Genomic DNA, 16,574 nt, shown 5'->3' with positions numbered 1-16,574 from the left:
TTTTAACTAAAGACTTAAGAGGATTTAGGATGTAAGATGATGGTACTTAATCTCACATTTATTTTCTTTCAAGAATGACATAAAAGCTGTTTCACGTAGTTTGACACTTTATCCTGCTTTTTTGTAGAATGGAAGATGGTGAACAACAAGTAAAAATGAAGTCCTTCAGGTACACTGAACTGTTGAGATTGGTAGATGGTGGGTGGAAAATGTTGCAGATGCAGACCTTTAGCCAAAGTAAAAGGTGATGCCAAGATAGAATTGATTCACGAATATTAGGTTTTTCTCATCCCATATGCTCTGAGAAGTGGTGCATGTCAAGTACCTGTTACCTTTTCTATCTACTGGAATAACATTTGTCTTACGTGCCTTTAAATTTTTCTTAGAGGGACTGTTTATTCTTTAAGCACTAGAGCAAAGCTGATCCATGCAGTAAAGAAATTCCAGTTACTTCTGAGGAGCATCTGAAGAGCATCTGATTGTTAGTCTTTGTCAATTGTTTCAACATATTCTCAGCATCAACAAAAATTTTTCTATATCTGGCAACATGGCCAGATCTCAGTTTTGCTTTTTCTTCATTTATTCTGGTTTTGTATCTAATTTACAAAACACTGACAGGGATCAAAGTGGCAGTAAGAATATGCAGAATTAAGAGCAAGACCCCTGCCACTAAATTATCAGACAACCAGCCTCTGGTAAACAGGTCTTTCCCTAATAGAGTCTTCCAGAAATCTTTTTTTTTTTTTTTTTTTTTTTTTTTTTTTTTTTTTTTCAGAAATCTTTTAGATGCATCTCCATCAAAAACTAGCTATTTGCCTTCTTCTGGGTTTCCTAGCTCCTGCCATCATCATTCATTGTTCTCCACAGGGCCTTGCTCCCACATGTTCTCACCTTTCTCTAACCCCTACCTCAGAGACAGAAGATCCCATCTGCTGTACATTCCTGGAAACAGGCATCTCTGCCCATTGTTGGTGTCTGTGCTAGTGGGTAATACTGGTAGAAATGAGAGGTGATAATTCTAGCAGGAGGATAACTCTCACATTCTTCTAAACATAAAATTTTAATCTAAAAATTGTTCCTGAATGGACCAAAGCATGAGTATATAACTAAATTTTATGTGAACATACATATAATTTGAATTCTATCCAGTTCACTCAAAACTTATTTTGTTCCAGGAGTAGTGTGACCCAAGGATGAATGGTTGGGTGGGAAAGGGAATATTATCTCCATCGGTTTTCATTAGTGTTCTCTCCTCCCCCACTCTTTTATGTGGAAAAATTACATTTTCTTTCGTCTAATTTAAACTTCCCATAAAGACAGGCCAGAGAAAGTCTCCTCCTTCTTTCCCATCAGATTGTCCTTTTTAAACTCTTCTTATGTGGAAATTCTGGAAGTGCCACAGTCTGACTGTTGTAGGAGAAACAGACAGATGTTTACAGTTAAGTGTGAAGTTGAGTTAAATGTGAAATGTAAATGTAAGATATACAATTTCCCCCTACATTTTGCCATTCACGAAAAAGGTCTTATCAATGGCCTCTTCCTGTTAATGGGCAACGTTTTTCTTTCCTTGTGACATATTAAATAATACTGAATTTCCAGTAGACGGTGACTTAGGTCTGGTGACATGGTAGAAGGATAGAAGACATAGAGGCAGCTGAGAGAGGAAAGGGATTCATCATGTAGTAGTCACAGTTTCCCGGAAGAATAACTGAGGTGGGTTTTGAAGAAGGAAGAGGATTTTTTCCAAGAACATAGAAGGGAAGGACATTATAAGCTTAGCAAAGAGCGAGTAAGAGGAGATGTGAGGTGACTTGGCATGTGTGAGGACTAGCAAGTTGTTTGGCATTGCTGTGGAGTAACATGTGGAGATGTAGGGAATGCACGGAGACATGAGCCTGGAAATGAGGGCGCAAGCCAGGTCATGGAGAACCTTGGGATGTCATGAGGGAGTTTGGCCCTTTCTCTTAAGCAGTAGAAATATATTTTAGCAGTTTGATGCGATGGAATTAGATGACATCATTTGTATTAGAGTGATAATTCTGGAAGTCGGGGTTTGTGTAGACTGAAAGGGGAAGACACTGGAAGTAGAGCAGGTTAAAAGGCTTTTGGGGGTAGTGCAATGAGCTGTCACCTCATGAATCAAGGTGGTGACACAGTGAATGGGGAGGAAGAGAAGACCTATAGAAGAACCATTTTAAGAACTAGAACCTATAGGAGTTTGTGATTATTTGGCTCTTCAGAGTGAAGAAGAAGGAAGGGTCTAGAATGAGCCTAGTGGTAGCAGCAACCAAGATAAATTCTTCAGGAGTAAGTCAAGGGTAATGGAGGAAGGAGATATAAAATGGGGGTAAATTGTAAAGAACGTATTCGGTATGGGCTTACCTGAGGTTTAAGGCACTTGTGAATCATTTAAGTGTGTAGTTCAAGTTCTGAAGGTCAGGAATGGGGTGAAGTATGAACAAGTTAGAGATTTAATAATAGCTTAGGAACAGCTATAAAGCCTCTGAGAGAAGGAGCTATTTCAGGGTGAAGTTGTAAGGTGAGGAAAGAGTAGAGCCAACTGGGGAATCTTGGGGACACTGCTTTTAAGGAAAGAGGAAGAGCTGATAAAGAGACAAGGGGACTGAGCGGAGCAGGGAGGACAGCGGAGCAGGGGAGGCCCACAGGAGCCAGTAGAATAAGAAGGAATGTCAGTACTGTCAAATTCAAGGCAGAGATCAGCAATGCCTTACATAATATAAGGATGACCTCCGCTAGAAATAGTGTCTGTGGGGCAGGGTTTGCAGAAGGTTGATTTTAATAGATGGGTGGAAAGGTGCCTGCTTGAGAAGAAAAAAGAGCGGAGATGGTGTTCATCCAGGAAGCTGGCTGAGAAGAGAAGACAGTAGCAGGGTAAAAACCCCTCAGAGTGGGGAAAGGTGGGGTTTTTTTTTTCCCCCAAAGAGAGAGATTTGCACACATTTGCAACCCCATGGGAAGCTGCTGTGGAAGAGAATGAAGATGCTGAAGCAAATACCAGAGAGCAGGGATCTGTAGTGAAAGGAAGAGCTGGGTAGCCTTCTAAGACTGAGGGAATTTCTAAAACTACTCATGTGGCCCTCAGACACATCTTAGTTCTTAAAGGTTTCTGGAAATAAGATAGGGAGGAAGGAGCAGGGGTAGTTGGTGGGATGAGAGATGAGCGCCATTTTGGTGCTCAACAGCTCCCTCTTCTTCCCTGAACTGGGAGTGCAGGGCCAGAGTTGGGAGCAAGGAGGGTGTGCTAGCTGGCCTCCTCAGGCTCCAGCCAGCGCCGCTGTGGTAACCATGGGTCTGCTCGTTGTTAAAAATAAAGGAGGTTCTTTTCCTTTTTAGAGAAGCTCATAGCCAAACCGAAAAGCGGAGGAGAGATAAAATGAATAATCTGATTGAAGAACTGTCAGCAATGATCCCTCAGTGCAATCCCATGGCACGGAAACTGGACAAGCTCACAGTGTTAAGAATGGCTGTCCAACACTTGAAATCTTTAAAAGGTGAGTTTGGAAATGGCTTCTGCACTTGGATTTGTTGTTATTGTTGTTGTTTTTAAAGGTTTTTTTAAAAGATTTTATGAAATCATAAAATGTTAAAGATTTTATAAAAATGTATTTATTTGAGAGATAGTGACATGATGATAGCAGGAGGAGGGAGGAGAGGGGGAAGCAGGCTCCCCACTGAGCAGGGAGCCTGATCCCAGGACCTTGGGATCATGACCTGAGCCAAAGGCAGACGCTGAAATGACTGAGCCACACAGGTGACCCCATACTTGGATTTGTGAAGTCCACCCTGTAATTGAGATTCCCGGATTCATTTTTGTGGTTGTTGGTTCCTGAAATTCTATATGGGTGTGTCTTCAGCTTTATAGGCATCAGTTTGTTTATAGGCATCAATTTTGATGCTTGTACATATTCTATATGTGGAGAGAATACTAATCTGGGTATTGAAAATCTTGGTTTCACTAAAAGCTTGATCTTAAATGCACACAGTGTGTCTTTCCATTTGTGTCATCTTCAATGTCTTAGAGTTTTCAGAGTACAATCCTTCCACTGCCTCGTAAAATTTATTCCTAGGTGTTTTATTCTTTTTGATGCAATGGTAAATATAATTGTTCTCTTAATTTCTCTTCCTGCTAGTTTGTTAATAATGTGTAGAAATGCAATGGATTTCTGTATGTTGATTTTGTATTCTATAACTTTACTGAATTCATTTATTGTAGTTTTTTGGTGGAGTCTTTAGGATTTTCTGTATGTAGTATTTTGTCATCTACATATAGTGAGAGTTCTACTCCTTCCTTACCAATCTGGATGTCTCTTATTTCTTTTTCTTATGTGATTCCTATGGCTAGGACTTCCAGTACTATGTTGAATAAAAGTAGTGAAAATGGACACCCTTGTCTTATTCCTGATCTTAGAGGAAAACCTTTCAGCTTTTCACCACTAAGGATGAAGTTAGCTCTGTGTTTGTCACTTATAGCATTTATACTATTATGTTCCTTCTGTACCCACTTTGTTGAGTTTTTCTGAATGTCAAATTTGTCAAACGCTTTTCCTGCATCTGTTGAGGTGATCATATAATTTTTATCTTTTATTTTATAATGTGTGTTGTGTTGATTGATTTGCAGATACTGAACCATTCTTGCATCTCTGGAACAAATCCACTTGATCATGGAGAATGATCCTTTTAATGTATTGTTAAATTTGGTTTGGAAATATTTTGTTGAGGATATTTGTGTTCATCAGGGATATTGGTCTGTAATTTTATTTTGTAGTGTCTGTTTTTGGTATCGGAGTAATGCTGGCATCATAGAATGAAATTTGGCCGTTTTCCTTTCTCTATATTTTGGAATGATTTAGAAGGGGAGGTATTAACTCTTCTTTAAATGTTTGGTAAATTTCACCTGTGAAACCTTCTGGCCCTGGACTTTTGGTTATTGAGAGTTCTTTGATTACTGATGCAACTTCATTGCTGGTAACCAGTTTGTTCAGATTCTTTCTTCCTGACTTAGTTTTGGGAGATTGTAGGCTTCTAGAAATTTACCCATTTCTTCTAGTTTGTCTAATTTTTTTGCATAATTTTTGTGGTAGTCTTTTTAAAATTCTTTGCATTTTCATAGTATCAGTTGTAACTTCTCTTGCATTTCTGATTTTGATTGTCTTGATGAATCTGGCTAAAGTTTTAACAGTTTTATGTCTCAGTTTCATTTATTTCCACTCTGATATTTGTTTTTGATTTTGTTTGTTCTTTTTCTAGCTCCTTTAGGTATAAAGTTAGGTTGTTTGAGATTTTTCTTCTTCCTTGAGGTGAGTCTATATCACTATAAACTTCCCTCTCAGAATTGCTTTTGCTGCATCCAAGAGATTTTGAACCATTGTCTCTAATTTCATTTGTCTTCATGTATTTTTTTCCTTTCTTCTACAACTTCTTTGCTGATCCATTGGTTGTTTAGTAGCATGTTTTTTTTATTTTTTTATTTTTTTGGCCTCCACACATTTGGGGTTTGGGGGGGCTTTTGGGGGGGGAATTGATTTCATTTCACTGTTGTAGTCAGAAAAGATGTTTGATTTCAGTTGTCTTTCTTTTAAATTTCTGTCTTCTTGTGATCTGTCCTGGGGCATGTTTCATGTGCACTTGAATGTATATTCTCTTGTTTGTGGATGGGATGTTTTGTGTATGTAGACTGTTAAGCCCATCTGTTGTAGTCAGTCATTCAAAGCCACTGTTTCCTTCTTTTCTTCTCAGCAATCTATCCATTGACCTAATAGGTTGTTAATGTCCCCTGCTATTATTGTATCACTCTTAACTTCTCCCTTGATGTCTGTTAATGCTTGCCTCACATATTTAGGTTCTCCTGTGTTTGATGCATATTTATAATTGTGATCTTCTCTTTTGAATAAATCCCTTTAATATTATTGTATAATGGTCTTCTTTGTCTCTTGTTACAGTGTTTTGGAGTCTATTTTGTTGATATAATTGTTGCTACCCCATCTTTGGTTTTGCTTTCATTTGCATGGAATATCTTTTTCTAGTCCTTCATTTTCAGCCTGTGTCTTTAGTGCTGAAGTGAGTCTCTTGGGGGCAGCATGTGGTTGGGTCTCGTTTTGTTATCCACTGTTATCCAAAAATCACCCTGTGATTTTTGATTAAATGTAAATAAACGTGACGCTCCAAAATAATTATTGATAGGTGCATATGGTCATTTTAAAAATTGTTTCCTGGTTATTTTTGTAGTTCTTCTCCATTCCCTCCTTCTTCTTTTGATCCCTTCCCTTGTGATTTGAGGACTTTCTTTAGTGTTATGCTTGGATTTCTTTCTCTTTGTTTTTTTCTGTATGTATTATAGGCTTTTGGTTGTACTAACCATGAATTTCATATATAACATCCTAAGTATGTAGCAACGTATACCAAGTTGATGGTCTCTTAACTTTGACCACGTTCTAAAAGCACTACATTTGTATTCCCCCTTTCCACATTTTATACACATGTGGCCACATTTTATAGCTTCTTACTTTGTGTATTCCTTGACTAATTTTTGCAGATATCATTTTACTACTTTTGTCTTTTAACGGTCATACTAGCTTTATAAGTGGTTCATCCACCACCTTTACTCAGTTTTTACCACTGAAATATTTTTCTTGCATAATTTTCTTCTTGTCTTGGCCTTTTCTTCTCTGCTTAAGAAGTCCCTTTCACAAAAAATAGATACTTAAATCACCTTCCTTAGATTTCCACATGCACAACTGTGGCTGCCATACTCTAGCTGGATGACTATGTGCAAATCTGGAGGGCAGGCAGTGAGGAAAGGAAAGCACAGCCTTGATCCCTCTGATGCCAGACAGAACAGTGCAAGTGTGAGGATACTGCTTGGCAGGCTCCTTTCAGGAGTGTGACAGGAGGTCTCATTTTCGTAACCATCCATTGTGAAACAGGATTCCCTTTTACCCACAACCGGATCTTGCCTAAGTTGTATGCAATATTTCCCTTACATCTCTTAGCAGTGAACATTTGCAGGCCCCGCTGAGGTCATTTGATTGCAACTCTAAAATTACCCAACAATTTTGACATTTGCAATGCCTGGAGGGAGGAGGACCTAAGGGGAAAAGTCATGAATCCATCAAGTAATTCAGCAAACAGGCACTGAGCATCATGTAGGTTCCTGTCTGTGCTGGGAACTTGAAAAGGAAGGAACAAGATCTCTGAGCTCTTGCGATTCATGGTAGGCGAAGGAGACAGAACCAGGCAGAGATCATTAAAATGCAGGGTAATAAATATTACAGTGGAAGTAGGAGTGGGAGGAGCAGCAAGAGAAGCTCAGTGGGGAGGACGGACTGTCTAAATCCAGAGCAGTTTCCTTACACCAGAGCACAAGTTTTTGCCAGTGGCCTTTCTGAGGTGCTCAAGGGCTCATCACACACCCTGAGCAGACCCTTTAGTGCTGCCCACGAGTAAGAAGACTTCAGGCAACTGGGTCTGCCTGCCTTCCAGTGCCCTTACTGGAGTAGACCACCCAACTTGCTCTGCAGAAACCTGGACCCCACATCATCAGAGGGCTGCCTGCAGAGCATGTTGTTTTGGTCCCTACATAATTACTTTAAAGACAAATGGATTGTGAAGTGAATTTTTGCACTACATGCTTTAAATAGTGCTTCTCAAATTATTTGGGTGAGGGACAAGTGTTACCCACCCCCACCCATTAAAAAGTACAGCTAAGTCCTGGAAAAATGATCATGGGCTGGGGTGCCACAACAATGTCACATTTCCATAAAAGTATCTAAAATTGCTTTCTTTAAAAAGGATTTATTTATTTGACACACAGAATGAGAGCAGGCATGTGCACAAGCAGAGGAAGAAGCAGGCTCCCCGCTGAGCAGGGAGCCTTAGGTGGGGCTTGATCCCAGGACCCTAGGATCATGACCTGAGGCGAAGGCAGATGCTTAACTGACTGAGCCAAACAGGTGCCCCTAAAAATGCTTGTTTTTCATTTCTGTACTCACCTGCCTTAATTTGCTGATGACACCAGTCAGCAGACCACACTTGGAGTAGCCCTTCTTCTCAGCAGGTGCCTTCAGAGAAACTATGGGCATTCTGTGTGTGCAGTCATAGTACTGGTACTCGGGGGGGGGGGTGGGAGGGAGTGGGAGGGGTGGATGCTGTGGTCCATGCATGGAGGTCCCAGGGGCAAACCCCCGGGGTTCAAAGCCTGGCTCCCTTACTTAATGGCTGTGTGACTTACCCAAGTCACTTCACGTTCTAATCCTCCACTTCTGTAGGTGTAAAATAGGGGAAAAGCATTATTGAATTAGGGTCATTGTTAATAGTAAAGACTAACACCTGTCAAGGGCAAGCACAGTGTTTACTCTGGGTGGAGGTGGGAGAGGGGGAGGAGGAATAGTTACTGTGATTTTGATCACTTTAACCTAATGCACACTGTGATAAAGGTAAGTGATCTTGTTTCCTTGTTTGTTATCTTTTGGTGTGCCCTAGTGGCTCAGTGGGTTAATAAGCATCTGCCTTCAGCTCAGGTCATGATCCCAGAGTCCTGGGATCAAGTCCCACGTTGGGTTCCCTGCTCAGCAGGGATCCCTGCTTTTTCCTCTCCCTCTGCCTGTCCCCCGCTCTCTCAAATAAATAAAATCTTTTTAAAAAGTTGTTATCCCTCACTGGCACAGGTTCAGAATATCACAGCATGTGTTTTATTAATACTTCAGCCTGGCTTCGGCTCTGCCCTTACCTCCATCATTTCTCCTTAGCATGTCCTCGCTCACTGTCCCAGCTCCCAGTTCTGGCTGATTGACACCGACAGGGTCTCCCCAACATACTTCTTCCGACCTCAGGCCAGACAAGAAGATAACACTGCTTTGCTCAAATTGATTTATGGCCTACCCTGGCCTGGAACTCAGTCTGTATCTTTCTGCTCTTTCTCAACTCCCTTCCATCAGGTTGCTGTGTATTCATTTATAATCATAAGAAATCATTTGAGGGAATTCTTGGAGCCTTACCTAGAAGGTAGATTCTGGAAGAGATTTTCATTTGCTTATGCCAGGCTCATATGCGTGCTACGGGTCTGAAAAAACCTTTATCCAGTAAGACCATGAGGTGTTTTTTTTCTGGGTACCCCCCCAACCCCCCACCCCCGCTAGCACTTACATATTTTGTGAGTTTGAGCTGCAGATCTTTCCAAGGCCACTGTGTGGTTAAAATGTCCCAGGGTGGGGAAAACAACAACAAAAACCTCTCAGGGTATTAACCCATCTTTCTTTTGCAAAAACAACTTTTCTTGCGGTCCTCAGGACGAGGGGCTTGGGGGTTAGGAAAGTTGACGAGTATAACAGAGGGAAAATTGATTTACCTGTGAATTAGGCTTGCCTGGATGTTATCTGGGGACAGGGCACCTTGGCTTGGTGGACTGTCCCTTGCGCCCCCTTGTGGTCATACACAGCTTTGTGCTGTTGAGGAGGGTGGATGCCTTTAGGACAAAAGTGATTTTGGTGCTCCCCTTGTTTCTCTCATTGAAACTTTTACGTAGGTCCTGTCCTGCTGGTTCCTCCTTTTGTCAGCTGTTCAGCTAGAGACTTTTCTTTTGAATAGCACAATAAACTGTGATAAGGGCTTAAAATGAATTGTTTCATTTATATTTTATACATTTTTATATATTATCAGAAGTCTCCATATGATTTTTCAAGCACCATTTGGAAAATCTTAGAAATCCAGAGCAGTGATGTAAAGTTCCACAATCTTCCTATTTAGGGTAATTCACATAATCCATTTGTTTTGTTTTTGTTTTTTCAAGTAGTCTCCATGCCCAGCATGGAACCCAAAACAGGGCTTGAACTCACGACCCTGAGATCAAGACCTGAGCAGGTATCAAGAGTTGGATGCTTAACTGATTGAGCCACCCCGGTGCCCCTGAGCAGTTTGAAGAAGCTAAGGAATTATAGTGTATTAGAAAATATAGTTCTCTTTTGAAACCAGCTCCTACTGTCCATACATTCAAGTGTAAGGGAATAAGTAGTTCCAAGAACTTAGAGTATAAAATCAGGACATCCTAATCTAATACTATTGAAAGAATGAGGATGATAAAGTCATAGATGTGCTAGTAATAGTACCATTCCCAATGCAGCAGCAACGTACTTATTTCCCTTGAGTACTTACTACATTTCCAACTCTACTCTATTTTCCATAACTTTTGGACTTATTTTTAGGTATGACAAATTCTTATGCAGGAGGTAATTATAGACCTTCATTTATTCAGGATAATGAGCTCAGACACTTAATCCTTAAGGTAAGTCCAGAGTTCTGTTTGTTTAAGCTGTGTTTGTCCTTTCAGTTTTACTTGGATGGGAGGCAGATTTTTTTCAGTTCGCTTCCGGATGCCACAGCCAGGGCTCCCAAATACACCATAGCTCCCTTCCTACAAAAATAAGTTGCATAAGTAACCGTGATTTAATTTGGGCTGATGAAAGTAGAGACAGAGGATATGCAATTTCCATAATACGGAGCCAAGCTTGTCTTTGATTCTAAACTTACACTGTACTCACCTCCTGTGCCACGGGGTCTCTTTCCCTCCATCACCACCTCCTAAAAAGCCATCTACCTTGTATCTTTTTCTCTTCTGGATCCTGTTCTCAGCACATTAGCCCGTTACTGCTTAATGAGCTATTGGTCGATGCTTTGACATTTCTGTTCTCACCATTCATATGCATGGGTTTTCAGATTCTCTCCTCTAGAGGTTATTTGACATGGGAAATATGACCATCTCATAGGCTTCTCCTGCCGCCAGGAGGGGATAAATGTCTTAATCTTGTGCTATGACTCCTGGGCTTTAAACCATAGCATGATGAAACAGAAAGATTCTCCATATATATATCCTTGTCTATTTTTTTCTCAATTTTTTTAAAAAGCTCTTTTATCTGAACAGCTGAATTTAAATACAAGATTCCTGATAGGAATGTAAGGGATTTTTTTTTTTTTGAAGATCAAGATATCTAAAGTTAGCAACATGTACAGTATGCTTTGGAAGCTTTCTCACAATCTTTAAGTGTTTTTTGTTTTTTTTCCCTTTCAGTCCTAATATAACACTTGTTCTGCCCTTCTAGAGTATGTCTGCCAAACTCACCTCATGTTTGTTTCCAGTTAGTAGAAATGATTCAAGGCAACATCCAATGGGAGTGCTAGACTCATCCTGTGTCCATTTCCATATAGGTTGCTTCACAAAGGATGTACTGGGCAGACTTCATCTAACCGAGGTTAGAGTTTTTTAAGTTTAGTTTCCAATGAGCAGTTCCTAATTACTCACAAGGTATATTGTAGGACGTCTGCTCTTTTTCTTGTCCCCACTCTACACATTCCCTGCATCTCAGCATATCCTCGGGCAGTTGTTATTGCAGTGTTTTGATATTGTTATAGTTTCATATGCAGTATAGAATTTGGGGTAGGTCATTTCTATATTAGAAAATATCTCAACCAAATATTCCATGGCCAAATTTTCCATGTCAAAAACTAGTTTAGACTGGGGTTCAATTCGATGTTCTTCATCAGTCTTTTTATAGCTTAAGAAAATGTCCCAATTTTACTAGCTCTATGACCACTCTTTGTTTTATCGCTATAGGAATTTTCACAGTACTTGAATGTGTGTAAGACAGACAGAAGATATTTAAAAATATTCACTTTTATATTTTTAAATTCTAGACTGCCGAAGGCTTCCTATTTGTGGTTGGATGTGAAAGAGGAAAAATTCTCTTCATTTCTAAATCAGTCTCCAAAATACTTAATTATGATCAGGTATCCAAAACTGAGGTTATTTTCCACATGATGCTTAATTTCTTTGAACACATACATATTTCCAAGTTCTCTTCTTGAAACCTGGGCTGTGGGTTTAGGTTCCACTAGGTTCCACTAGAGAGATGGAAATGTATGCAAAGATTATGGGTTCTTATTTCTGATAAGAATGTTCACTTCCTTACCTCTGGCAAGTTATTTAATTTTCCTGAGCTGCAGCCTTCTCTTATGTGACAAGGGGAAATGATGATTAAACCTGTCTCTTAGGTTGTAAAGACAAAATAAGTGTCACATTTGAGACTAAACAATGTTTGGTGTCCTTCTGTTTCCTCTAAAAGACAGCATTATTATTATTAGGTTACATGCATAACAGTTTTTGATCTAAGCTCTGGCAACAAACTCTAAAAGTCATCTTTCATTTAACCACCTTTCTCTTCTCTTCACCTCTTCAATCCCAAGTACCATTTAATTTGAGCTAGTTACTCAAAAGCTCTAGCACTAACACTAATCCAACGGAGTGAATAAACTAGCTTCTGTGGTCAGCTTTAAAATAGGAATCAGACCACAGCTTTACCCTTTAATAATTCCCAATGACTTTACCTATATTCTCCCAAACATGAAAATTTAGAGAGATAAGATTTGTAGATAATGAGTTAAGTAATAGAAGAAGAGGTATTATGAGCCTGCATACAGAGGAAGTAAGAACCAAATGAATCATGCAGCTGGTTTTATCGGCACTGGGGACACAATGGGAGGTCAAGACTTGATTATTCTATTTCCTAACACGAAATAGAGAACATCTCTCTCTCACACACACACACACAACTTACAATTCAGGATAGCGTGTAAGTTCCAAATTAGTGACATGGAATCTCGTCCCACTGGGCACTGACCTAGTATTTCAGACCATTTAAGAGACATACTGACTTCTCAGGAGGACTTTGGAATCTCCATGATTAGGTAGGATCTGGTCCTTAGCTCTTCAGATTCAGGAACCTGATTTGCTTTGAAGCATAGAGCTATGGGTAGAAACTTCTATTAACCAATCACACAGCAGATTGATTTATAAAATGCTATTTTTTAAAATATGAGATATCTAACAATCTAGGCTACTTGTCCATTTGTCCATCTAGCTGGTCCATGTGTTTTGTCTTCTATAAGAATGTCTACTTTAGGTAATAAAGGATTTCACAAGGCGAGAGTGATCACTGAAATCAGGGAAGACTTGATATACAAAGTAGAATGTCTGTTTAGGTATTAAGGTATTAAGAGGTATTTAGGTATTAAGAGGATTAAGAGACGGGGAGGAAGACATTTCAAGTTGCGGAGGGAATCAGGGAGCAAAAGCCAATTGGCTGGAGTGGTGAGGGAACTATGAGTTTGTAGAGAGGGGTGATGAATTCTAGGTGATGAGACCATGCAAGCAAAGGCATAGACATGGGAATGCTGTACATACTGGGGGAAGTGAAATGGGAAATGGGAGGTATTCTAGGTTAGATTTTTTTTTTTTAATAGTACAGTGATTTTTTAAAAATCTGAATCACACCATAAAATCACAGATATGTTGTGACTTCCATATTACAATACAATCGCTTTACTTTTACCAAGAATAAAAAAAATTTAAATAATCATATAATTTAGAAGTAACAAGTGAACTGGGAGATGTTAACAAGAGTTCACCGAGTATCAGTGATTAGGTGTTTGTGATTCGTGTCTTTCCAGAAACAATTTTGTATATTTCTGTCTACAAGTATTACCCTGCTTTTAACACTAAGTTAGTGTAGTAGATGGATCTTTGAGCTTGAGAAAAGGCAGTTTTAACAGTATTCACCATAAGTTCACGTGAAGAAATGTAGAAAAATTATGGTACTGATTTTAAATGAACATCTACCTTATAAATAGGCTAGCTTGACTGGACAAAGCTTATTTGACTACTTACACCCAAAAGATGTTGCCAAAGTAAAGGAGCAACTTTCTTCTTCTGACCTTTCACCAAGAGAGAAGCTGATCGATGCCAAAAGTAAGTGCTCATGTCAGCATGTCCATAATTTTATGTAAATAAATTATTACTTAAAAGCACAGCTATGCAATATTTTGAAAAATTAGCTAATTATGGTTTTATCAAGAGGAGATTTAGTAAACCTTACAGTCATTAACCTAGAGTTCAAAAAACAATAGAGAATTCCTGTATTTGTGTACACATACAAAAACAAATATGTTCATATGAAGATGCTTTGGGGGATATGTGATTGCTTTATAATCACTATGTTTCATATGCTAATAAAATCTTTATAAGAAAGTATCATTTGAGATTTAAAAAATTGCTGGGGTTTCCGTTATTCAGCCATATGCTTAGATAGTTCTCTTTCTTATAGGAGTTATATATATATAGCTTATATATCTATCTATCTATCTATATACTTATAGATCTACTCAGTATGAAATACCTTGTATAATTGTGCTTTGGAAGTGTAAATATTCTTTATATTATAAATAAATGTTTGGCACTAAGCATTTCCAAAGTGGTATTTTCAGAGAAGATAAAGTTATGATGCTTAAAGCCATTGATTACTACTGTAAGTTCAGGGTTTTTTTCATTTAAAACAAAATTTCATTTCATTTTGATTACCTTTGTTTCCCCTGCCAGGGAAAAAATGAAGATAAGCTGCAAGTGTTTATAAGTTATAAAAATATAATTCCTTGGCATATGCTCTTTTTGGTATATTTCACTTAGTGGTTTACCATATAAGGATGTCATTGCTTTAAATAACCATTTTTCTTTTTCAATGTATTAAAAAAAAAAGGTAATAGTTTTGAAATGTGTCTCCTAACATTTCTTATCTATATGAAAATATTCTTTTCCACCTGTTCTCTTGCCTCCTGCTACGAAAGCTGGCTTGCAACTTCACAGTAATTTCCACAGTGGAAGGATGCATGTGTATTCTGGCTCGAGGCGATCCTTTTTTTGTCGGATAAAGAGCTGTAAAATCTCTGTCAAAGAAGAGCATGAATGCTTATCCACCTCAAAGAAGAAAGGTATCATCATTTTAAAATATCAAGTGATTTAAAGCATGGGTATAAAATTAATGTCCTAAAAGCTTTCTATACAGCAATAGTAAAGTGTGTGGTCAAGACAAATACTTGAGGCCAAAAGCACCCGAGGAGATTATTCTGGTTTAAAAAAATCTTATTTGGATTGACTCATCACATCTTTCACATATCAGGTAACTGCAGGCCCTTTATTGTCCATGATTTTAATGGTGCTGTTGAAACCGCAGCTTGGGGGCTTTCCAAGGGGGGGGTGTGAAAGTTTTAAAATATGAAAGTTAGGACTTTTTAAAAAACTGCAATAGTACAAGAGCCTGATTTGATTAATTTTGGTAAAAGTTTCTTAAGACATTCAGTGCTTTTAGTTCTTTGGTAAATAGTTCTAGTTCTGTTTTCCTGTGAATCTTTTATAGGTTTGCCTCATTTACATTTTTAATTGATTTAACACTCATCTATTTTACTTGACTGGGAAGTTCTGGGGACTGAAAAATGCCTCCCACTATTTTTTGCCTAAGAATATACTAACCTATTAGAGATAGGATCTCCTATGCAAATTTTTTTCTTTTTCAATTTTTATTTATTCATTTGACAGAGAGATCACAAGTAGGCCAGAGAGGCAGGCAGAGAGAGAGGAAGGGAAGCAGGCTCCCTGCGGAGCAGAGAGTCTGATGCGGGGCTCGATCCCAGGACCCTGAGACCATGACCTGAGCTGAAGGCAGCGGCTTAATCCACTGAGCCACCCAGGCGCCCCTCCTATGCAAATTTTATTGTGGGATTTTCTTTCCCATCCTTTAAAGAGTCTATTTATGTCTTCTCTCTCTCTTCAACAAAGAGATGGAAAATATAAAAGACAACTAAGCAGAGTTGAGGAATACAATAATTGAGCTGCAAGATTCAGTTTATTTACAAGTTTTGGACAAATCTTTTTTGGTAGCCACCTAAGACGATAATCACTCAATACTCACTTACCAAGCATATACTTGTGCTGGATCAGACTGTAGTGTTTTAAATCCTAAGAAATCACTATGCTTTCCACTGATTAAGAATCAGGGAAGAGAGACTTGAGTTTCAGTAACTTTCAGAAAAGGAGATGGGCAAAACTCCCACTCAAATCTAATGCCCCTACTCTCATGTTACACCATAAAGAAACATAAGCAGAATGACTCAGCAGTAGTAAGAGAGGATCTGTTTGTAACCATCCATTGCCACCCTCGTGCCCTTGACTCTGAGTGGACAAGGGTTGTCCAAAGTCACCTGTAAGGCCTCCTGGGTTTGAAGTCACAGTTGACTTGGTGTTGAAGAGGCTGTGGAATCCAGCTGCCTGGGATCAAATTTTGGTTCTATCACTTGATAGCTCTGTGGCTGTGAACAAGTTCCTTAATCCCACTGAATCTGTGAAACAAGATTATCCACAGCCTGGTATGACTTTGTGGACTAGGTAAAGGCATCGATTCCGAGGTCCAACTGTTCAGGTTTGAATCCGAACTGGGGAGTAACTGTGACTCAAGATAAATTGCTAAAGCCTTCTAGGTCTCACTCTTTTCAACAACAGAAAGAAAATAATAGAACCTCCCTCCTAGGGTGTTTATTAAGATTAAAAGAGTTAATACAAGTGATGTGCTTGGCCTGGTTCTTAGCACTATTAACACTAGATAAATGTGGGGAGCTGTCATATTATTAGAAATAATGCACCTAAATTCTTAGGACAGTGCAAGTAGATGGCGGTATCATTA

The 16,574-nt window shown here is 39.0% G+C and overlaps 1 protein-coding gene across 5 annotated transcripts in view; it reads left to right on the top strand.

Annotated features, from left to right (window-relative positions):
* ARNTL2 (aryl hydrocarbon receptor nuclear translocator like 2) overlaps nucleotides 1-16,574 on the top strand; it is a 108,361-nt gene that overhangs the window by 52,012 nt on the left and 39,775 nt on the right. For 2 of the 5 annotated variants that reach the window (XM_046012247.1, XM_046012250.1), the window contains exons 4-9: nucleotides 128-169; nucleotides 3,355-3,512; nucleotides 10,218-10,297; nucleotides 11,704-11,796; nucleotides 13,696-13,813; nucleotides 14,686-14,829. In XM_046012247.1, the coding sequence (XP_045868203.1) occupies nucleotides 128-169; nucleotides 3,355-3,512; nucleotides 10,218-10,297; nucleotides 11,704-11,796; nucleotides 13,696-13,813; nucleotides 14,686-14,829 (635 nt within the window). The remainder of the gene's footprint in view (nucleotides 1-127; nucleotides 170-3,354; nucleotides 3,513-10,217; nucleotides 10,298-11,703; nucleotides 11,797-13,695; nucleotides 13,814-14,685; nucleotides 14,830-16,574) is intronic. The other 3 variants (XM_046012249.1, XM_046012248.1, XM_046012251.1) reach the window with 2 other exon arrangements.

Source organism: Meles meles, chromosome 7, assembly GCF_922984935.1.
Source record: "Meles meles chromosome 7, mMelMel3.1 paternal haplotype, whole genome shotgun sequence".
Taxonomy (NCBI): Eukaryota; Metazoa; Chordata; class Mammalia; order Carnivora; family Mustelidae; genus Meles; species Meles meles.
This window is presented reverse-complemented; position numbering and strand designations above follow the sequence as displayed.